Below are 23113 nucleotides of genomic sequence, written 5' to 3'. Positions count from 1 at the left end.
GCCTTTAGATCTTCGGACACTATCACCCCAAGGTCCCTCTCCCCGTCCGTGCATATCAGCTTCTCTCCTCCCAGCATATAAGGTTCCTTCCTATTATTAATCCCCAAATGCATTACTCTGCATTTCTTTGCATTGAATTTTAGTTGCCAGGCATTAGACCATTCCTCTAACTTTTGCAGATCCTTTTTCATATTTTCCACTCCCTATTCGGTGTCTACTCTGTTACAAATCTTGGTATCATCTGCAAAAAGGCACACTTTTCCTTCTAACCCTTCAGCAATGTCACTTACATACATATTGAACAGGATTGGCCCCAGCACCGAACCCTGAGGGACTCCACTAGTCACCTTTCCTTCCTTCGAGCGACTTCCATTAACCACCACCCTCTGGCGTCTGTCCGACAGCCAGTTTCTGACCCAGTTCACCACTTTGGGTCCTAACTTCAGCCCTTCAAGTTTGTTCAACAGCCTCCTATGAGGAACTGTATCAAAGGCTTTGCTGAAATCCAAGTAAATTACATCTAGCATATGTCCTTGATCCAGCTCTCTGGTCACCCAATCAAAAAATTCAATCGGGTTCGTTTGGCACAATTTACCTTTTGTAAAGCCATGTTGCCTCGGATCCTGTAACCCATTAGATTCAAGGAAATACACTATCCTTTCTTTCAGCAACACTTCCATTATTTTTCCAACAACTGAAGTGAGGCTCACCGGCCTGTAGTTTCCTGCTTCATCCCTGTGACCACTTTATGAATAGGGACCACATCCGCTCTCCTCCAATCCCCAGGAATCACTCCCTTCTCCAGAGATTTGTTGAACAAGTCTTTAATAGGACTCGCCAGAACCTCTCTGAGCTCCCTTAGTATCCTGGGATGGATCCCGTTTGGTCCCATCGCTTTGTCCACCTTCAGTTTTTCAAGTTGCTCATAAACACCCTCCTCCGTGAACGGCACAGAATCTACTCCATTTTCTCGTGTAACTTTGCCAGACAATCTCGGTCCTTCTCCAGGATTTTCTTCTGTGAACACAGAACAGAAGTATTTGTTTAGCACATTTGCTTTCTCCTCATCACTCTCCACATATTTGTTCCCAGCATCTTTTTGCCTAGCAATTCCATTTTTTATCTTCCTCCTTTCACTAATATATCAGAAAAAATTTTTATCTCCCTTTTTTACATTTTTAGCCATTTGTTCTTCCGCCTGTGCCTTCGTCAAACGTATCTCTCTCTTGGCTTCTTTCAGTTTCACCCTGTAGTCCTTTCTGCTCTCCTCTTCTTGGGTTTTTTTATATTTCATGAACGCCAACTCTTTCGCCTTTATTTTCTCAGCCACTAGGTTGGAGAACCATATCGGCTTCCTTTTTCTCTTGTTTTTATTGATTTTCTTCACATAAAGGTCCGTAGCCATTTTTATCGCTCCTTTCAGCTTAGACCACTGTCTTTCCACTTCTCTTATGTCCTCCCATCCTAACAGCTCTTTCTTCAGGTACTTTCCCATTGCATTAAAGTCCGTACGTTTGAAATCTAGGACTTTAAGTATCGTGCGGCCGCTCTCCACTTTAGCCGTTATATCAAACCAAACCGTTTGATGATCGCTACTACCCAGGTGAGCACCCACTCGAACATTAGAGATACTCTCTCCATTTGTGAGGATCAGATCCAATATCGCTTTTTCCCTTGTGGGTTCCGTCACCATTTGTCTGAGCAGAGCCTCTTGAGAGGCATCCACAATCTCCCTACTTCTTTCCGATTCCGCAGACGGAACATTCCAGTCCGCATCCGGCAGGTTGAAATCTCCCAACAGCAGAACCTCCTCTTTCCTTCCAAACTTTTGGATATCCACAATCAGATCCTTATCAATTTGCTGCGATTGAGTCGTAGGTCTGTAGACTACACCCACGTAGATAGAAGTTCCATCTTCTCTTTTCAGAGCAATCCATATCGCTTCTTCCTCTCCCCAGGTCCCTTGCATTTTGGTCGCTTGGATATTGATCTTTACATAGAGAGCTACTCCTCCACCTTTATGACCATCTCTGTCCTTCCTAAAAAGATTATATCCCGGTATGTTTGCATCCCATCCATGTGATTCACTGAACCATGTCTCTGTGATAGCAACAATATCTAGATCTGCCTCTAATATCAGGGCTTGCAGATCATGAACTTTGTTGCTTAGACTGCGAGCATTTGTGGTCATCGCTTTCCAGCTATTTTTCAGCGATAATCTCCTTTTTCGTATGGATTTTTGTGTCTTTTCACTTTCCGTTGCAATACTAAGAAATGAGTTGCTGATATTGCTTATGTTGCAGCCTTTACTACTATCACATCTTTTCTTTTGCCGGGGATTCTCTCCGAGAGATTCCATGTGCCTATCCCAAGCCCTCTTAAATTCAGACACAGTCTCTGTCTCTACCACCACTTCCGGGAGACTGTTCCACGCATCCACCACCCTTTCTGTAAAAAAGTATTTCCTCAGATTACTCCGGAGACTTCATCTTATGCTCTCTTCCTATGCTCCTGCCCCGTGCAGATCGCCAATAGGAAATGACTGACGTGAGTTCCCGTAGTCTCTACGCAGTAGCGTAGGAAGATCGTTCCTGACCCGAAAGCCCGCTAGACCACAAGGTAAGGCCGGGATGCCGGGAGGAAGGTTGGAGAGAGGCGGGAACGTCCTAAACTATGAATATGTGAAGCCGCAAGTGTCGAAACCGCGAATGGGGAGGGGGAAGTGTACATAATAATAATAATTTATTTTCTTGTATACCGCCCACCCAGTAGTACTGGGTGGTTCACAACAGGAAAATACTGAGACATTTCAGTACATGGTACAGTTTCATAGTTTCACATGGTACAGTTTCACATGGTACAGTTTCTGCGTACAATCTAAAATTACGGTATCATCCGCAAAGAGGCAAATCTTACCCAACAACCCTTCTTCAGCAATATCATTTATAAAAATGTTAAAAAGAACAGGCCCAAGAACAAAACCTTAAGGCAAACCACTGGTAACATCCCTTTCTTCAGAGCGATCTCCTTTGATCACTACTCTCTGCCGCCTTCCACTCAACCAGTTCTTGACCCAGCCCATCCCTTTGTGACCCATCCCGAGGGCACTCAGTTTATTTATTAGACGTATGTGTGGAATACCGTCAAAGGCTTTGCTAAAATCTAAATACACCACATCTAGCGCACATCCGTCAGTTTTTAACGCGAATTATTGACTAGGCCTCAGAAGATATTTAAACACATCTGCATTGACTTGGGAACCTAAACAAGCCAGACATGTTGAGAGGTCTTTGTTAAAATGGCTCTCCTAGTTGTTAAGATTAGAAACATGATGGCAGATAAAGGTAGTCTACCCATTAACCATTATCTCTTCCTCTCTAAGACATCCCACATACCTATCCCACACTTTCTTAAATTCAGACAGTCTTTGTCTCCACCACCTCTTCCTGGAGACTGTTCCACACATCTATCACCCTTTATGTAAAAAAGTGTTTCCTTAGATTACTCCTGAGCCTATCAACTTCCTCCTATGCCCTCCTCAACTTCATCCTATGCCCTCCTATTACAGAGCTTCCTTTCAAATGAAAGAGACTCAACTCATGCACATTTAAGTCACATTGATAATTAAACATCTCTATCATATCTCCCCTCTCCTGCCTTTCTTCCAAAGTATACATATTGAGATCTTTATGTCTGTCCCCAAACTCCTTATGATGAAGATCATGCACCATTTTAGTAGCCTTCCTCTGGACTGACTCCATCCTTTTTATAACTTTTTGAAGGTGCAGTCTCCAGAATTGCACACAATATTCTAAACTAGTCTTTAAGCCCGTTACATTAACGGGTGCTAGAACATATGTGTGTGTGTCTGTCTTTATTTATTTCTTTCTCTCTCTCTCCTTAGCCGCTTTTTTTCTTTCTACCTTTCTTTTTCCTTGGCTGTCCATCACCACCCCTTGCCTGCTCCCCTTGTCCATTTTCCCTTCCTTTTGTCCACCACCACCCCTTCACTGCTCTCCTTATGCAGCAGCCGCCCTTCTCCCTTTGTTTTACCTCCCCCCTGTCCAGCAGCACCTCTTTCCTTCTCCCCCTGTCCAACTTTAGTCCTCCGTTCCTTTTCTTCAACCCCCTGTCCATCAGCATCTCTTTCGTTCTCCCCCTGTGCAACGAGTGCTACAGTAGATGACTGGTTTTTTTTCCCTTTCTCTCTCTGTGCTTGGATGCTGTCTGTCTGTCTGTCATTCTTTCTGTCTGTGTCTCTGTCTTGCGCCCTGCCTGCCTGTATTTCTCCATTGCACCATGCCTGCCTATCTTTCTGTGGCCCCCTTCTCTTTCCCGGCATGATTGGTGTGTGCCCCCAGAACACCCTTCCCCCCAAAGCAGCCCCGTTTCCCAATGCCCCTGCCCCCTTTTGTGCCATGCCTGCCTGCTCCGTGGCCTCCTTCTGTTTCCCCCCTATGATTGCTGTCTGGCCCAGCAAACCCCAAAGCAGCCCCCTTTCCCTCTCCCCTTGTTGAGCCATGCCTGCCTGTTCTGTGATCCCCTGCCCATGACTGCTGTGTGCCCCCAGCACACCCCTACCCTCAAAGCAGCCCCTTTCCCTCTCGCCCTGCTTGCCTGCCATGCCTGCCTGCTCCCTGTGCATCAGCATCAGCATTTCCCTCCCCCTCACCTGTTCCTTCATAGCAGCATGGAGATAAAACGGCTCCCTTAGTTCTTTGCTGGATTTTTTTTTTAAGTTTAAAGATGCCTTCTCTGACACAGGCCGGGATCGTGAGAGGAGCCACGGCGGCAGTTTTAAAGTTTAAAAAAAATGCAGCGAAGAACTAAGGGAGCCGTTTTCAAAGCCGCCGCCACGGCTCCTCTCATGAGCTGCACTTATATTATGTCGGAAGATGAGAGAGGAGCCGCAGCGGCGGCAGATTTGAAATGAAAATAATTTATGTGGCCAGCCAGCTCCTTCGAAACCCTCCTCCCCCCCCTTCCCTTCCCGCGGTTCGTCTGGCTGCGTTGTTCTCTCCCTCATTCTCAAACCGTCCGTGCCAGTTCAGGCCTTGAGGATCATGGCAGGGAGGAAGGCATTGTTTGGCGGCCGCTGGAAGTTGGGGGGAGTGATGAGCCAGCGGTGCATCTGGATTGTGAGCAGCCCTGCCTTCGGTCCTGTCTCGGTCCCACTAAACCGGCTGGCAATAACGAAGCCAGACATCACGGGGGCTTTCCCTCTTGCTAAACCGCTATAGGCTCTGCCGGTCTTGATCCCACCCCTCAGGATCGAGACCGGCAGAGCCTTTAGTAATTTGGCAAAAGGGAAGAACCCATGGCATCTGACTTTGTTATTGCCAGCCGGATTAACAGGGACAGGACCGAAGGCAGGACTGCTCACAATCCGGATGTGCCACAGGACTCGGCGTTCACTCGCTCTGTGACGGTTCGTCTTCTGGCAGTGACGTACTAAGCGCACATGCGCAGTCGTGCGGCCACACCACTACAGAAAAGGGATCAGGGAACACGGTTCGCTACTGCGCATGCGCGGGCTAGCATTTTATTATTTAAGATGATATCTCACCAGAGTCTTATACAGGGGCATCAATACCTCATTTTTCCTAATGGCCATATCGCTTCCTATGCACCCTAGCATCCTTCTAGCATACGCTATCACCTTTTCAATCTGTTTGGCCACCTTAAGATCATCACATACAATCACACCCAAGTCCCGCTCTTCTAATCTAATCTTCCATTTGTGAGCTGCAACATACCTATATAGGCTCAAGGCGACAGATCAAAGAGGAAGGGGAAGAGGACATGGAGAGATAAGAGGAGGAACTTAAACGTAGGGGATGCTATAGAGAAACTAAGATAGTTAGTTGTCAAAAAGGTGAGTCTTCAGGTTTTTTCTGAATCTAGTGTAGTTTGTCTCTTTCCTGATAGAATCTGATAAGTCATTCCAGATTTTTACACCCAGATAGGTTAGCATAGAGTGGAAAATTTGTTTGTAGTGGAGATATTTTGTGGATGGTAGGTTTAGTTGGACTCTGTTAAGGATTCTTTTTGATGTTGACCAAGCATTAGAGAATAATTGGATGAGAGGGGCTGCTGAGCTTCCGTATAGGATCTAGTGTAGGATACATGATGATTTGAAGCTTATTCGGGATGATATTGGGAGCCAATATAGTTGCCTGATGAAGGCTGTAATTGAGTCAAATTTCTTTAATTTGTAGATTAGTCTAACGCCTGTGTTCTGGATGAGTTGTAGTTTGTGGATAAGAGCGATGTTGATACCAAGGTAGGTGGAGTTGCAATAGTCCAGTTGGGGTAGAACCATCATCTGAACGATCAGAGCAATGTGGTGTGGGAGGAAGTATGGTCTTGTGAGTCATAGTCGACGCATAGTGTAGAAGGTCTTTTTCTGAAGGGTTTTGCCAGGTTCTTGTGACCTGGATCAGCCACTCTTGAAAACGGGACACTTGGCTAGATGGACCATTGGTCTGATCAAGTATGGCTATCCTTATGTTCTAATATGTCTGTATGTGGCTGAAGTAAGTACATCATTTATGGTCATCTCAAAAGTATTAGAAGAGTATGGGGATCTATCTGGCTACAAGGCTAATGTAGAAAAATAGAAGATTCTGGTAATAGGGGATGAGTAGGGAATAATGGATACCCTAACATGTATCTCAAGACACTGGCAGAAACTACTGACAGTGAGTGAAATATCTCTGTCTCTCATCCTGACAAATACTCGGTCGAGCCACATTATTATAACCACCGTCTATGTCTGACATCAGGGACGCACAGCCATAGAAATATAGAATCATGACAGCAGATAAAGGCCAAATAGCCCATCTAGTCTGCCCATCCACAGTAACCATTATCTTTCTCTCTCCGAGAGATCCCATAGAAACAGTGTGTTTTAAATCTACTACTTAGCAGCTTCATCACAAGTCCCCTAGTCCTAGTATTTTTGGAAAGAGAGAACAAGCGATTCATATCTACCCTTTCCACTCTACTCAGCATTTTATAGACTTCTATTATATCACCCCTGGGCCGTCTCTTCTCCAAGCTGAAGAGCCCTAGCTGCTTTAGCCTCTTCTCATAGGGAAGTTGTCCCACCACAAGAAATAAAAGGGGCTCTCAGGAAAGACAAGGCCATAGCAGAGAGATTAAATTAATTCTTTCCTTCAGTCTTCACCGAGAGAGATGTGGGGGAGTACTAGTGTCAGAAACGGTATTCAATTCTGATGAATCAGCGAAACTTAAATCTCTGTAACACAGGAAAATGTAATAGGTCAATTTAACAAATTGAACAGTAGCAAATCATCTGGACTGGATGGTATACATCCCAAAGTGATGACAGAATTAAAAAATGAACTTGCAGAGCTATTGTTAGTAATTTATAAAATTATTCTCTAGAATCCAGGATAGTACCAGAAGACTGGAGGGTGACCAACATGATTCTGATTTTTTAAAAGGGTTCCAGAGGTAATCCGGGAAATTACCGTCTGCCACCCAGTATCCAGAAGCACAGGCCATCAGCAGACGTGATTGCTCTGTGCGCCCATCCCAAAGTAAAACCTTGGTTTGCGAGCATAATTCGTTCCAGAAGCATGCTTGTAATCCAAAGCACTAGTATATCAAAGTGAATTTCCCCATAAGAAATAATGGAAACTCAAACGATTTGTTCCACATCCCCAAAACTTTAATACAAAATACTATACGTACTTGTATTGCAAGACCTCGCTCATTTAGAACAGTCGCTACACTCTTGCAGTGTCAGAGAGAGAAGAACCATCGACCCAGTTGTGATGTATGTATATGGTATGTACTTATATTGCAAGACATTGCTTGTATATCAAGTTAAAATTTAATCAAATGTTTTGCGTGTCTTGCAAAACACTTGCAAACCAAGTTACTTGCAATCCAAGGTTTTTACTGTAATAGCCATTGTGCATCCCTAGGAAACAATTATGTCGAGGAAAAGAAAAATTGACTCAGAGTGCAGGATATTCAAAGAACAGTGGACCTACGATTACTTTTTCATGTGGTACAAGGAGAGAACTGTTTGTCTGGTATGACAGGATTCAGTGGCTGTGTTCAAAGAATACAATTTGCATCAACACTATGAAACTCGACATAAAGACCGGAAAGTGGTAAAGACCCTCCTCTTCAACTAAAATTACAACAACAATCTACCCCTCACCCCCCCTAAACTCCCCCTCCCTTCTACCCTCTCTTCTCCATTCTGATCCCCTACTTAAATTACCTTATAATCTATTCTTAACCTATACTTAAATTGCCATATAGTCCTTGTACTTAAACCATTGTATAGTCTTTGTATTGTCCAAATGTACTCCACTGTGAATGTTTGCTTGTAGGCCGTTCTGAGCTACTGGGAGGACAGGATAAAAATCTAAATAAATAAATGATTGCTTGGTTGGACAAATGAGAAAAGACAAAATATTAAAACTGAAAAATGGATTGACAACTTAGCAACATACTTTTTTGTGAAGCAGAAGCAGCTAAATATTTCATCATTGCGAGCAAGTTTTCAAGTTGCCAAGCTAATAGTGCACACTGACAGATCATTCATAGAGGGAGAATTTGTTGAAGAATGTCTTCTTTCTGTTTCCAAAGAGATGTGCCCAGAGAAGGCTGATTTATTTAGTACAGTGAGTCAGGACCTACAATTACATGAAGGATTTAAGAAATGGTGGACAATTTGCATTAGCATTTGCAAAACTCCTCAAAAAAACTTTGCTATTTTTCCTTGGCACTTGGTTAAAATTGTTCATTTTAAATATTGTATTGTTCTTTCATGGGTTTTTTTGCACAACAAATAAGATATGTGCAGTGTGGCCCCCCGACAGTCTGAGGGAATGTGAACTGGCTCCCTGTTTAAAAAGATTTGAAGACCCCTGGTTTAAACAGTCCTTGGTCTACTTCAGCAGCCTTAAAGAGTTTCTGTTCTGTTCCACTCATTCCAAAACAGATTCACAAAAGGGAAACAAAAAAAAAATACAATACTTCTCCTGCACTCCAGGTAAGGATAATTAAGAAACCTTTCCTCTGGCTTGCACACAAAAGTCCTTTTGCAATATGGCAAAACTCAAAACACAAAAAAGGCAAAATAGCGGTGCTAAAACTCAAGTTAGTTTCCATAGCTTCTGTTAGCTCACCTTGTAAAGTTTCTTCTCTTTTGCTACAATCTTTCTAACCTCTTCTTCTGGGTTAGTCGATTCCTGTAATTTGTCCCTTGTTTCTTCCCAGCCTTTTTTCCCCTCAGTATCTTCACGGGATACCTTCTTCTGAATCGTCGACGCTTGGTCGACTGTCGGCTTTCCCCTTCCTTTTAGTTTAAAGTCTGTTCTATTCCTCTCTTGACATTGTTTGCTAGAAGTCTTGTTCCCGCCGTGCTCGGGTGCAGTCCATCTCTCCTGTAGAGCTTGCTCTTGCCCCAGAATGTTGTCCAGTTCCTCACGAAGTGGAATCCTTCTTCCTCACACCATTTCATCTACGCATTTATTGATTGTAGTTCCTCCTGCCTTTTCACATCTGCCCTCGGTACCGGTAGGATCTCTGAGAACGCTATCTTCTGGGTCCTCATCTTCAGCTTCCTTCCCAGAGTCTTGAACTGTTCTATCAGCGTGCTTCTTCTGTAGTCTCTCCTGCTGACATCATTCGTCCTGATATGGATCATTACTGTGATCTCTTCCGTCTCCGCTCCCTCCAGGATCTTTCCAATTTTGTCCACGATGTCCTTGGTTCTCGCTCCTGGGAGGCAGGTCACCAGTTGATTCTCTCTCCCTCCTGCTTATGTGGCTGTCCACATGCCTCAAGATCGAGTCTCCCATTAGGATCGCTGACTTTTTTCCTTCTTCAATTTTCGCTTCGGTCTCAGGTCAATGTCCTTGGTGTGCTTCGCTCTTTCTTCTTCAGGGCATCAACTAGCCAATTTCTCCTCCTCATGCGGTATTCCTCTGTGGGTGTCTTCTTTGAGGTCATCTGCTTCTTGTTCTCCCTTTCATGTTGGTGTTGGTGTAACTTCATCTTTCATCTGAATTTCGTTCTCTTCCACCCTCCTCCTGTATGCTTCCTCAGTGAATTTCTCAAGTTCCCTGACTTCCTCCTCAATGTGTCTCTCACTCATGAAGTCTTCAGCTGTCCTGATTGGATCCTCCATGGTATAAAGTCCTTCTAGTTCCTGTATCTTGTCCTCTAGTCGCTTGACTTCCTTCTTCAAGCTTTTCAGCTCCTGACACCGACCGCATACATATGACTGTCTCCCCGAGGGGAGGTAGTCATGCATATGACAGTCTGTGCAGAACACTGGAAAGCTCATCTTCTGGTTTCCCTCTGCTTCCATTGTCTTTCCTGCTTTAAGATAACAGTTAAGATTATGTGTGACTTATAAGTGCCCTCTGTGACTGCTTTGTATCCTCTCTCCCTCTCTGCCTGCTGCTGGTGTTCTCTCTCTCTCTGCCTTGCTCTCTTTTTCTTTAGTGTGCTGTCCCTACCTTATCTTTACTTGTGTGTGCTTCTTTTGTGCCTGCCGCGTCCTTACTTGCTGTCCTTTTCTGGTATCTTCCGGTGTGTTGATTCGGCCCTTCGCAAAGGTGCTCTCGCTAAGGCAAGCACCTTTGCCGCTCGCCGAACGGCTACGTGCCGTTGGCTCTTCCCCTTTTAAGGGAGAGTTCGGCTGATGACCCTGTCGACGTGGTGGGGTGGGCGGAGCTTACTCTCGCCATTGCCTCTAGCTATCTGCTTATCTCTGCCTCCCTCCTCTACTCGTTGGTTTGCTATTTAGCCTGCCTTTTCTCCTCCTTTTCCTCTTCTCCTTTCAGCTGCCTCTACTCTTCTCTCCTGATGCTGATCGGTCGACCCCAGTAGAGGAAATCTGCAAGGCTGCCACTTGGTCCTCAGTTCATACTTTCACCTCTCACTACTGTCTGGATGCTTTCTCCAGGCATGACGGCCATTCAGCCCGTTTTGCAACATCTGTTCTAGTTTGCCAACTCTCCCACCTTCCCTGTCTCGTGAGCTTGGAGGTCACCCACATGTAGAGAATATGCTGCTTGCTTGTCCTGGGATAAATCACAGTTACTTACCATAACAGGTGTTATCCAGGGACAGCAGGCAGATATTCTCGCAACCCACCCACCCCCCCGAGGTTGGCTTCTATGCTTGCTACCTGAATTGAGGACACGCTGAGGAGACGCATGCCCGGTAGGGGCACTCGCGCATGCGCGGTACACTTGCAAGCTTGAAGATCTTCAAGAAAGTCTGCTTGCGAGAACGTCCGCTAGGGGGCTCCGTCGGTGACGTCACCCACATGTAGAGAATATCTGCTTGCTGTCCCTGGATAACACCTGTTACGGTAAATAACTGTGTTTTTTGCCATTTTTTCTTATCACATGTACCATCCCTTTTCAGCACACTTCAATCATTTGCAATTTCTCTTTTTGTTTAGACTTTTTCAACCACGACTGAGGTATGTGCTCCTTATATCTTCCGTGAGTTCATGCAAAAACTTTTCTTTGCAATAATTGTCCTGGCGCTCTGCTAGTTGCTCTCCTCCCCACTTTGCTAAGTTGGACTTTACAGTGCAGTTATTTGGTTTTCTCCTTTTACCAGTAAGTTGTTTTGTCTTTATCACTTCAATTGGTTCTTTTCTATGGTTGGCTCACCAATGTATTTCGATGACACAACATATGTGTTACGTTACTCACTTTTGCACTTTGATTTTGATAGCTCTGTGCCCTCCTTGCTGCATACGTTTTTCCCTAAATTCATACCACTTTGTATACAAATGTTTCCAATTGGCTCACTCTGGGTTTTAGCCATATTTCTGGTACACATGTATGTATCTTGTGGCACTGCTTACTCTTAGGTTTTTATAATCCCTTCCCACTGCTGTCATTTGCTTTCTTCTTGAGTTGCTATATTCCCTCTCTCCCTAATTTGTTCCCTATTGGCCATCCAGCTGGGCATACCTCCACCTCTGCTGAAACCGACCTGGAAGGCTTCCCTCCAGTGTCAGAGCAGACGTCAGAGGGAAGCCTTCCGGGTCAGCCTGGGATCCCAGTTACCTCAACAATCCTCCTTCCAGCTGGGTTGCTCCTTCCTGCCTTCAGCAGCATTTGTTTGCAGAGACGTGTGCTGCGGCTCTTACACGCTGCACATGGCTGACCCTTAGGGGAAGGGCCTTAGGCGCCTGGGCCATTCAGAGCCTTAAGACCCTCCCCACTGCATCCCAGTTCCTTCTCAGTAGAGCTTACAATATAATCAAACAGGATAACCAATAGATTGGATACCCTAGAGGGAGTCAAAAACCATAGGAAGAGATTTCCAAAAATTACAAGGATGGTCAAAGGTCTGGCAGTTAAAATATAATGCCAAGAAGTGCAAATCTCCATGCAGTGGTTAAAGTTGACGGGGGTGGGGGGGTGGGATGGTGTCCCTTAGGATTAATGCAGAATATAATATTACTAGTCTTTAAGCCCGTTACATTAACGGGTGCTAGAATACTGTTCACCCTCTATGTTGCCCCTTCCATTCACTGCCCTCTCTTCTCTTTCCATCTCTCTCTTTCTCTCCCATATGGCCTCTTTCCATCTCCTCCTTCCTTTTGCCTTGGTCTGGCATACCTTCCTCCTTCCCTCCAAGCCATTCTCTCCCCCTCTGCTCCCTTTCCTCATTTAACTACTTCTTTGGGCAGCAGCAGCATTCACAATTCATTGCTGTTGCTGGCTTCAGGTCTTTCTCTCTGGCCGGTCCTGTCTTCATGAAAACAGGAATTATGCAGGACCGGCCAGAGAGGAAGGCCTGAAGCCGGCAACAGCAGCGAATTGTAAACGCTGCTGCTGCCTGAAGCACCCGAGGCAGACGCTTCTCTCCCCTCCCAGCCCAACCCCCGCTGACTCTGCGACCCTCCCAGCAAGATGACTTTAATATCAAACCTCCCTCCAGCGTTGGCAGTCGCTGCACACTAAACAGGCTGCTTCTGCTTTCTTCTGCCATTGAGTCTCTTTGTCGCGTCATTGATGACGTCATCAGTGACGTGGCAAAGGGACTCAACTGCAGGAGAAAGCCCGAAGCAGCCTGTTTAATGTGCAGCGACTGCCAACGCTGGAGGGATGTTTGTACCGGTGCAGAAGCGATATGTCTCTCCCCCTCCAGTACCTGTGCAGCACTTTGCTGCGGCGCATCCTCCCATGGGGGGGGGGGGTTTGCACAGTGGGAGCGGGTGAGAGCGCCGATCTCCAGTTGGGTTGTTTTTTTGTTTTTGTTTTAAGTTGAAAGCCGGCGCTGCAGCTCCTCTCTCGATCCTGGTGCAGTTCGAGAGAGGAGCCGTTACCATTCACGGTGAGGAAGGCCGCCACAGCTGTGTAATTTTTTTTTATTATTTGAAAGCCGCTGCGAGCAAGTGGTGACGTAAAACCCGCGCATGCGCAATCGTGTTTTCGCGACGGATCAGGGAACATGATTTTTTTAGTGCGCATGCGCGTCCTACCATTTTATTATATTAGACTAGTCTTTAAGCCCGTTACATTAACGGGTGCTAGAATAGATGTGTGTGTCTGTCTTTCTTTCTTTCTCTCTCTCCCCTTGGCCGCTGTCTGTCTGTCTATGTTTATTTGTTTTTCTCTCCTTGGACACTGGCTGTCTCTCTGGCCCTGTGTTGTGTCATTCTTTGTGTCTGTGTCCTTGTGTCATTCCCCCGCCCCCCAGAGCAAAGCTGTCTGCCCCCAGCATACCCCTTTCCCTCTCCCTAACCCCCTTGTGTCTTCCCCCTCCCCCCGCGAGCAAAGCTGTCTACCCCCCAGCACACCTCTGCAACAAAAGCATCCCCCTGTACCTGCAGCATTGGCATGACACCCTTCAGCCAATCGTGAGTGCTCAGAGCGCGACAGGGAGTGGGGCCTGCAGCTTCTTCGGCGTCGGTGAGGAAGGAGAAGTTGGCCCAACTCTCCGCAGGGGCTTTGGGGACAGTCTTGTGCGGCTCGAAGCCCTCCTCCCAGCAGCACTCCATACTGCCTTCCTCCCGCCGCCCAGAATAGATGTCTGTATGTCTGGGGTTTTTTTATTTGTCTCTCTCTCCTTGGACGCTGTCTGTCTGTCATTATTTGTGTCTGTGTCTCTCCCTGGTCCCCTGTCTGTCCGTCTTTCTTTCTGTCTGTCTCCCTGGCCCCCCTGCTTGCCAAAGCAGCCCCCTTTCCATCTCCCCCTGTTCTGCAATGCCTAACTGCTCCGTGGCCCCCAGCACACCCCTCCCCCCAAAGCAGCCTCATTTCCCTCTCCCCCTGTTCTGCAATGCCTGCTCCATGGCCCCTTTCTGTTCGCCCCCCCCCCCATGATTGCTATCTGCACAACCCTCCCACCAAAACAGCCCCCTTTCTTGCCTGCTCCATGGCCCTTCTTTTTCCTCTTCCCCTCCCTCCAGTCACCGCTGCCATTCCTATTTAAAACAGCCTGCTGAAGTTCGCGGCTGGCTGTAGCGAACCTCGCAGGCCGCTGTTCACCTCAGTAGCATGTTCCCTCTTGACGCGATCGCGTCAGAGGGAACGTGCTACCACGTGGAGAGCGGCCTGCGAGGTTCGCTACAGCCGGCCGCGAACCTCAGCAGGCCGTTTTAAATAGGAATGGCAGCGGTGACTGGAGGGAGGGGAAGAACAGGAGCAGTAGCGGTTGTTGCGGGAGGGGGGGAGGCGGCGACTTGCAGGCCGCTGTAAACAGGAGCGGCAGCGGCGGCAGGACCATGAGCCCTCCTCCCGCCATCCGCTGCCAGAGTCGCTCCTGTCGCGCGATGCAGCTAACTGGCGCATACGCCGTTTGGCTGTGAGTTCGGGCGTGCAATGTAAGTCTGCATGTGGTTCAAGTTGTGTGCATCGTTGGTCTGGAGGAGTGGATCGAGCTGGGGCTCCCGTGCGATATTGCAAGTTCGGCTGCGTGGGAGTTTTGGTTTTGTGAGGAGCCGGCATAGTGTTTCGGGTGGGGAAGAGTCGCGGTTCCTTTTTTGTTTTGGGCCCGTGCAGGAGGAGCTGAAAACAGGTCTGGGGGCTCGGTAGGTGGTGGAAGAAGGCTGGGGAGCCGCTCGATGGATCGCAAAAAAAGGAGGAGGGGGTGGGCACTCGGAGAAGGGAGCCGTTTTCAAAGGCGCCCCCGCGGCTCCTCTCATGAGCTGCAGTTGCGTCGGAAGATGAGAGAGGAGTCGCGGTGGTGGCTTTGTGGGTCCGTAGTCAGAGAGAAGTAAAGCTGGGGACTGGCGCATGCGCAGTCCTGCGGCCACAGACCTACAGCGCACGGAACACGCAAATAGGACTGCGCATGCGCGGCTAGCTCTTTATTATATTAGATTGTCTCCAGTGGAAGAAGTTGTTCATTGAGGGGGTGACATCGGGGTCTCTCTATTCAGTTTCCAGTCACCATAATCCTTAACCACACTTCAAATCGGGTTACACTGAGCCAAGGGAACTGACATAAGAACATAAGAGTTGCTATGCTGGGACAGACTGAAGGTTCATCAAGTCCAGTATCCTGTTTCCAGCAGTGGCCAACCCAGGTTACATATAGCTGGCAAAATCTCAAAGTACATAGAAAGCTCCAGCAACAGCCTGCCTTCTTTTCTAGTGTACACTGTAATTGGATTTGTGACCAAATAGAACTTTAAGAACGCAGTGTGTTAAATCATGTCTCTTGCACATCATGCTGTGCCCACACATTTAGGCCATTGTGTGTTTCTTGTTGACTTCTGCCCTCTTTTATATTCTAGATTAACTTTGGTGAATGCAGTCTCAGTGGTGATTAGCCACCATGGCGAAGCGGGAGTCCAGTGCTAGCCCTGTTGTACGACAAATTGATAAACAATTCCTGATCTGCAGCATTTGCTTGGAAAGGTATCACAACCCAAAGGTGCTGCCATGTCTGCACACGTTCTGTGAAAGGTAAGTGCAGATGTCCCAAGCTTCTGGAGATCCCCAGTGCACTTTCAAAACCTGGTAACTTCACTAAATGGAGGTCTATGTACTTCAAGGCACTAATGGGGGATGGCATACTCAACACTCTGCATAGCTCTGTGCTCAGTACCCACTCCCTTAGGCTCTGTCCTGTTCAGAAAGTGTGCCATCCTCTCTTGACTTAGGAATGAACAATTTTTCTTCTTAGGCAGAAGCTGTCTGCACTGAGTCATTCTACTCACACAGGTCTTGCCTTTCTAAAGATAAATTACAAAAGGGACACTGTATTAGTTTTCTGGTTATATTATTGTTTTAGGATCATGATAAAAGTATGTTGGATTCTAGTGAGGAAAATGGTATTGCCACAGGATTAAGATTGGATGAGGAAGGATTCTGGTTGAGGGTCCACTTACAGGATCAAGGGAAGGGAGAATTTGAAAGACATGGGATTCTGTGCAGGATCAGAGTTGGGTAGGTGGGATTCTGAAGGTTTGGGGGAGGTGGGATTCTAGCGGGGACCACTGATTTTAGAATTGCCTGGACTGGATGGTATACATCCCGGGGTACTAAAAGAACTCAAACATAAAATTGCTGACCTGCTGTTAGTGATCTGTAATCTGTCACTAAAATTGTCTGTATTACCTGAAGATTGGAGGGTGGCCAATGTTACACCTATTTTTAAAAAGGGTTCCAGGGGAGATCTGGGAAATTACAGACCAGTAAGCCAGGCAAAATGGTGGAAACGATGATAAAAAATAAAATTGTGGAACATATAGACAAACATGATTTAATGAGACAGAGTCAGCTTGGGTTCAACTGAGAGATCTTGCCTCACAAATGTGCTCAACTTCTTTGAAGGTGTGAATAAACATGTTGATAAAGGTGAGCCAGTTGATATAGTGCATCTAGATTTTCAGAAAGCTTTTGATAAAAGTTTCATTATATGTATAATACAAGTGAAGGGTAGGAGGAGGGGAATTCTGAATTTTATTAAATGTTTGGATCAGTAAGAAAGAATATTTTATAGGATATATTTGTTTGCATATGTTATGATTGGGGTGGGAGGGAAAGGGTTAAATTTTATATATTAATATTAAATATGATAGAAATTCAAGTGATGTATTTAATCTCTATTGTCAATTATTGATACACTTGTTGTAAGATGTAAAAATGAATAAAGATTTTAAAAAAAAAAAGGTTCCTCATGAGAGGCTTCTGAGAAAATTAAAGAGTCATGGGATAGGTGGCAAAGTTCAGTTGTAGATTAGGAATTGGTTATTGGATAGAAAACAGAGGGTAGGGTTAAATGGTCATTTTTCTCAATGGAGGAGAGTAAACAGTGGAGTGCTGGTAATAAGAGAATGGACAGAACAAAGAAAAAAAATAGAGACAGAGCAGCACCTCGCAAAAAGTTGCTACTATTTGGGGTTTTGCCAGTTACTTGTGACCTGGATTGGCCACTGTGGAAACAGGATACTGGGCTAGATGGACCATTGGTCTGACCCAGTAGGACTATTCTTATATTCTTAAGTGAAAGAATTGAATGGCGAGGAGGTAGGAAAAAAAAGAAAAACAAGCACCTCAGAACAAGTAAACAAAATGAAAGGACACAGAAAGAAAGAAGGAGGGGGAAGAAGCACCACCATGGAGCTAGTGAGAGGACAGATCGGACAGGACATGGAAAGAGAGAGTGAGAAAGACCAGCACCTCAGAACAAGCAAGCAGACAGAATGAACAGGATGTGGAAAGAAAGAGATTCAATCGCTGTTGGCCGATTCCTGGCTGATTTTGAAACAGCGATTGATTCACTATCTTTTTTGTATACAAATCATTTGCACGCAAACTCCCCAACTCAATTGCTCAGTGAGCGATTGAGTTGGGGCAGCCCTGACAATACGGTTTTCTTTTTTCTTTATTTTTAATGGCACAGATATTTTGCTTGTATTACACATGCAAAATATCTAGCCAATTTTTTTTTAAATGAAAAAAAGCCCTCTCCTCCCAGAAAAAAATGTCTGCCACCGCAAATGAATGGCAGGAGGGATGTCGACTCCCTCCTGCCATCAGCGCTCCCCCCACATAATCCAAAATATGGCAAGAGGGATGCCGACTCCTTCCTGCCATCATTCCAACTCCCCCCATCCCCCAAAAAACCCAACGGCAGGAGGGATGCCGATTACCTCCTGCCAGTGGATGCCCTGTCCCCTGTACCTGTAAACATAGTCTAGTCTTCGGGAGCAGGAGGAACCGCAAAGGCACCTGCTCCTCGCCGGGCCCACAATGCAATGCCTGGCCTTAGGCCCCACCCAGGTGCATCATGTGATACATGGGGAGGGGCCTAAGGCCCTGATTGGCTCAAGCAGCCCGAGCGCCTCCCTTGGGAGGAGCCTGAGGCACCTGAGCCAATCAGTGACATCCTTAGGTTCCGCCCTAAAGAAGTCCCTGATTGGCTCAGGCAATGGGATGGGGCCTAAGCCGGCATTGCATCATGGGCATGGCGAGGAGCAGGAGGACTTTGCGGTTCCTCCTGCTCCCGAAGACTGGAGGCCTACAGAGCAGGAGGGACTGAGCACCCCTCCTGCTCCCAGTGTTTACAGGTATGGGGGAAGGGCTAGGGCATTTGCCTGCGTCCGATGGCAGGAGGGAGTCTGCATCCCACCTGCCATATTTTTAAGTGGCATGGTGTGGAGAGTGTCGGGTGGTAGGAGGGAGTTGGCATCCCTCCTGCCATTTGTAAGGTGGGGGGGAGGGCATTTTTTTGACAGCTCTGCCTGTCTTTTAATTTTTTTTTTTTTTTTATGGGACAGATATTTTGCGTGTGTAACACACGCAAAATATCTGTGCCATGAAAAAATAAAAATAAAAAAGACAAGCAAACCTGTCATAAAACCGGCAGACCACTCGGTTCTACAGGTCTGCAGCAGTCGAGTTTTAGGAATGTAAAACCCGATTCAAAATAGCCAAACAATTGTTAGTAAATCAATCGCTTGGCTATTTTGCATGGGGTTTTACTAATTTGCATGGGTGGATTGAATCGGAGAGGTGATTGATCGGGCAGCAGTTTAGTGAATTGGGTCATGGTTGGGGAACGATTGCAAAACCAATAAAACTGGTTTTGCGATCGTCAGTACAGGATTGGAAGGTTTAGTGAATCTAGCCCTTAAAAAAAAAAAGAGCATCTCGCAATAAGTGAAAGGACAGAGTGAAAAGACAGCAGCACCATGGCGCTAACGAGGATGCGGAGCAAGAGACAGACAGACCAACATTGCACAATAAGTGAGAAGTGAGGATGGACAGGTCATGGAGAATTGTTTTTATACATTTTCCATTAACCCAAGCAGAAAAGTGGATGACATCATTCCATGGTGCTTTTATGAAAGAGTTCAGGATTAGGGAAAAGAGCATAAGAATTTCCATATCGGGTCAGATCAAAAGTCCATCAAATCCTATATCCCATTTCTGACTAGCAAATCCAGGTCACAAGTACCTGGAAGGATCCCAAAATGTAAATAGATTCCATACTGCTTATAATACAATACGATACTTATACTGTATTCCAAATTACCAGACAAAGTCTTATGCAGATCACAAAGAGATAACTAGACAAAATTTATTCAGAGAACTGGTAAGATTTTAACTTCTTTAGGAAGAACAAATAATTACTTTGAGTAGAGGCTGATAGAAACTGGGGGGGGGGGGGGGGGGTTGTTTTTCAGATTTTGGAAACCAAAAACACAGGTTTGAAACAGAGAAACATGTCATAAGAACATAACATAGAAACATGACGGCAGATAAAGGCCTGATTGGTCCATCCAGTCTGCCCAACCTGAGTCAAAAAATTTGTTGGGAGTTTTTTTTTTTTTTCCTTCTTCTTAGCTATTTCTCGGCAAGAATCCGAAGCTCTGCCTGATACTATTCTTAGGTTCCAACTACTGAAATCTCCGTCAAAGCTCACTCCAGTCCATCCACATCAGTGGTCTCAAACTTGCAGCCTGGGGGCCACATGCGGCTTGCCAGGTACTATTTTGAAACGTTGCCCGCCTCACTGCTGTAACCTCACGCAAGTGTTTTCCTCTGTCTGTATGCAATTGTGAGGTGGAGTGGAGAGGACAATCGCGTACAGACGCAGGAAAATGCTTGCGTGAAGTTAAAGCAGTGAGGCTGGCGACATTCCAGAATGCAAGGTAACCATTGGAGGCAGTGCAGTTTGTGCGTGTGTACATAATCTCGTGAACTCTCGTGAAATTTAGCACCTCTCCTGGCGGTGACTGCTTGATGTAAGATAGCGGTTGTGTCTGGTGCTGGAGGAGGTGAGAGCTGAAGGTGGTTGCGGACGCGACCACTGGACACTTAAGGCACAAGTTTTCCAGGCACAAGTCTGATATAGATTCTCACCTCTACAAAAAAGCCTAGAGGACTACACCAAAATGTTGTCTCTTGCAATTGATACTTTAGGTTAGAATCTAAATCACAATTTTGCATGAGGTAAAATGCTTTATAGTTTATAAATCTTTCCTTAATTGCTTCTGATAATTTCAGCTATACACAGCTGAAAGCTGTGCAACATGCAGAAAGTGAAAAACTATCTAAACTTCACTTTCTGCATGTTGCACTGCTTTCAGCTGTGTATAGCTGAAATTATCAGAAACAATTAAGGAAAGATTTATAAACTATAACGAATTTTACCTCATGAAAAGTTGTCATTTCTTTAATAAGACATTAACTATTTTTTCCACGGCCCTCCAAGTATCTACAAATCCAAAATGTGGCCCTGCAAAGGGATTGAGTTTGAGTTTGAGACCGCTGATCTACACCATCCCAGCCATTGAAGCCTTCTCCAGCCCATCCTCCACCAAACGACCATATACAGACACAGACTGTGCAAGTCTACCCAGTACTGGCCTTAGTTCTTCAATATTTACTATTATTTTCTGATTCTAGATCCGCGTCAAGTCTTTTTGTATCCTTTGCCAGATACGGTCTCCAAAACTGAACACAATATTCCAAGTGGGGCCTCACCAATGATCTGTACAGGGACATTAACACCTTCATCCTTCTACTGGTTATGCCTCTTTTTATACAGCCCAGCATCCTTCTGGCAGCAGCCACTGCCTTGTCGCACTGTTTTGCGCCTTTAGATCTTCAGACACTATCATCCCAAGGTCCCTCTCCCCGTCCATGCATATTAGCTTCTCACCTCCCAGCATATATGGTTCCTTCCGATTATTAATTGTAATGCTTAATTGTAATGCTTATAAATATTGCTTTTCTGTAAGCCTATTTCTATAATATATTCTTTAAGCAATCACCTCTGGCTGTGCCTTTTTGATTCTACGTCCTGGTGAATGTTCAGCGAGGGAACTGAACCTGGGACCTGGCGTTTGTAAGGGCGCCTCTCAAGTGACCCCACCAACCATACATTGTGGGGGCCACTTACAAACCTTACAATAACATCTTATTAAATTGCCTAGATGCAATGGGAATTTCTGGCAGGGTACTAAGATGGTTTAAAGATTTTTTTGAAAAGTTGTACATCTAATCTAATCTTCCATTTGTTTGTCGCTCATACCTATTCAGGCTCTAGGCGACTTACAGAGAGGGTTAAAGGGGCAGGGGGGAGACTTGGAAAGGATGTCTTGTTTGAGGGGAGTGGGAAAGGCTCTGTTGACAGGTAGGAGTAGTCTGATGTATCCAGAAAATGATGAGGATAGGTTCAATTCAAGGAAAGATGTGTGATTCAGCAGTCAAATAAGAGGGTTTTCAGCTTCTTCCGGAATGACGTGCGATTAGAATCTTTTCTGATCATATCAAGTCTTTTTCAATGGAGAATATTCTGACAAACGGAGTAGTCCATTTGGTGTTCCACAGGGATATCCTTTGTCTCCATTACTTTTCAATGTTTATTTAGCTGCATTGGGTCAAAGACTATCATGATACTATTTAAAATTATTTAGCTATGCAGACTGCATCACTATTGTAATTCCAATTAACGCTACTATCTCTGCTTCCCTCAATCAGGTTCAAGATATATAGTTCATGTAGTGGAAAACTGCATGAAGGAATTTAGATTAAAACTCAATACTGAAAAGACTAGTCTTTTTTTTGCTGCCCAATCCAAGCCAACCTTTAGGTTTTTATACCGTGTCATCTCTGTGATAGGGCTTGACTCGGTTTACAATAATTAATTCTTCACATAAAACAAGAACAATAAGCTGAAATATACTGAAATGAGAACATTATTGAAATCTTCGATGTAAATTGGGAGAATCTAGCAATGATTTCTGAAACAGTAGCGTCTTTCCCTCTTAAACGAAGAGTAGGCCAAGATTACATCAGATCAGTAGGTGCTGGATGTTATCAGAAATGGCTATAAATTAGAGTGCTTCTCTCCAATCACAGATTTTTCTTGGGAGTCCCCTTGCAGCGCTTTGCACAAGAGAACCTTAGTTCTTTTTACTCTGCAGTTGCTAAGGCGTTAGGGGCGATTGCTCTGGTTCTGCATCAAGATCAAGGATCCAGCCGTTACACAATTTATTTCGTAGAATCCAAGAAGGGAGGATCTTTTTGTCTAATTCTCAAGCCTCAAGAAGCTGAGCAAGTTTCTTCGTGTTAAGCATTTCAGGATAGAAACATTGAGGTTAGTCATACTTGCTGTACGTCCTGGAGACGTTCTCATGTCCTTGGATTTCAAGGAGGTATACTTTCATATTCCTATTTGGCCTCTTCATCAGCGCTTTCTCCAATTTGCAGTTCTTGGAAAGTACTTCCAGTTCAGAGCGATGCCCTTTGCGATTACTACAGCTCCCAGAACCTTTTCCAAGGTCATAGTAGCTTTGGCAGCATTCTTGCATAAGGAAGGAAGATATGGTTCACCCCTTCTTGGACAATTGGTTAATCAGGGCCTTCACCTTTCAGGAGAGTGTGGCAGTCACCTCTCGAGTGCTTTCATTGTTAGAGTTCCTTGATTGAATCATCAGTCTTCATGAGAGACAGTTGCACCCCACCCAGAGCTTGGAGTTTTTGAGAGTCCTCTTCAACATTCAGCAGGTGCTTCTTTTGAATCACAGGAGAGTCAAACTGCAATGTCAGATTCATCGTTTGTTAGGTCTTCCCAGTCTGCGTATGTAGGATTATGTTCAAGTTTTGAGTCTTAAGGAAGCAAC

The 23113-nt window shown here is 45.5% G+C and overlaps 1 protein-coding gene across 8 annotated transcripts in view; it reads left to right on the top strand.

The window, feature by feature from the left end:
* TRIM3 (tripartite motif containing 3) overlaps positions 1-23113 on the top strand; it is a 169691-nt gene that overhangs the window by 5442 nt on the left and 141136 nt on the right. For 7 of the 8 annotated variants that reach the window (XR_004539999.1, XM_033950641.1, XM_033950640.1 and 4 more), the window contains exon 2: positions 15767-15938. Coding sequence is in view for 6 of the 8 variants with exons in the window: in XM_033950641.1 (XP_033806532.1) it covers positions 15808-15938 (131 nt within the window). In the remaining 2 variants the exon portion in view is untranslated. Of the gene's footprint in view, positions 1-15766; positions 15939-23113 lie in introns of those variants that run through there. The other variant, XM_033950639.1, reaches the window with a different exon arrangement.

The sequence above is a fragment of the Geotrypetes seraphini genome, chromosome 6 (assembly GCF_902459505.1).
Source record: "Geotrypetes seraphini chromosome 6, aGeoSer1.1, whole genome shotgun sequence".
NCBI lineage: Eukaryota > Metazoa > Chordata > Amphibia > Gymnophiona > Dermophiidae > Geotrypetes > Geotrypetes seraphini.
This window is presented reverse-complemented; position numbering and strand designations above follow the sequence as displayed.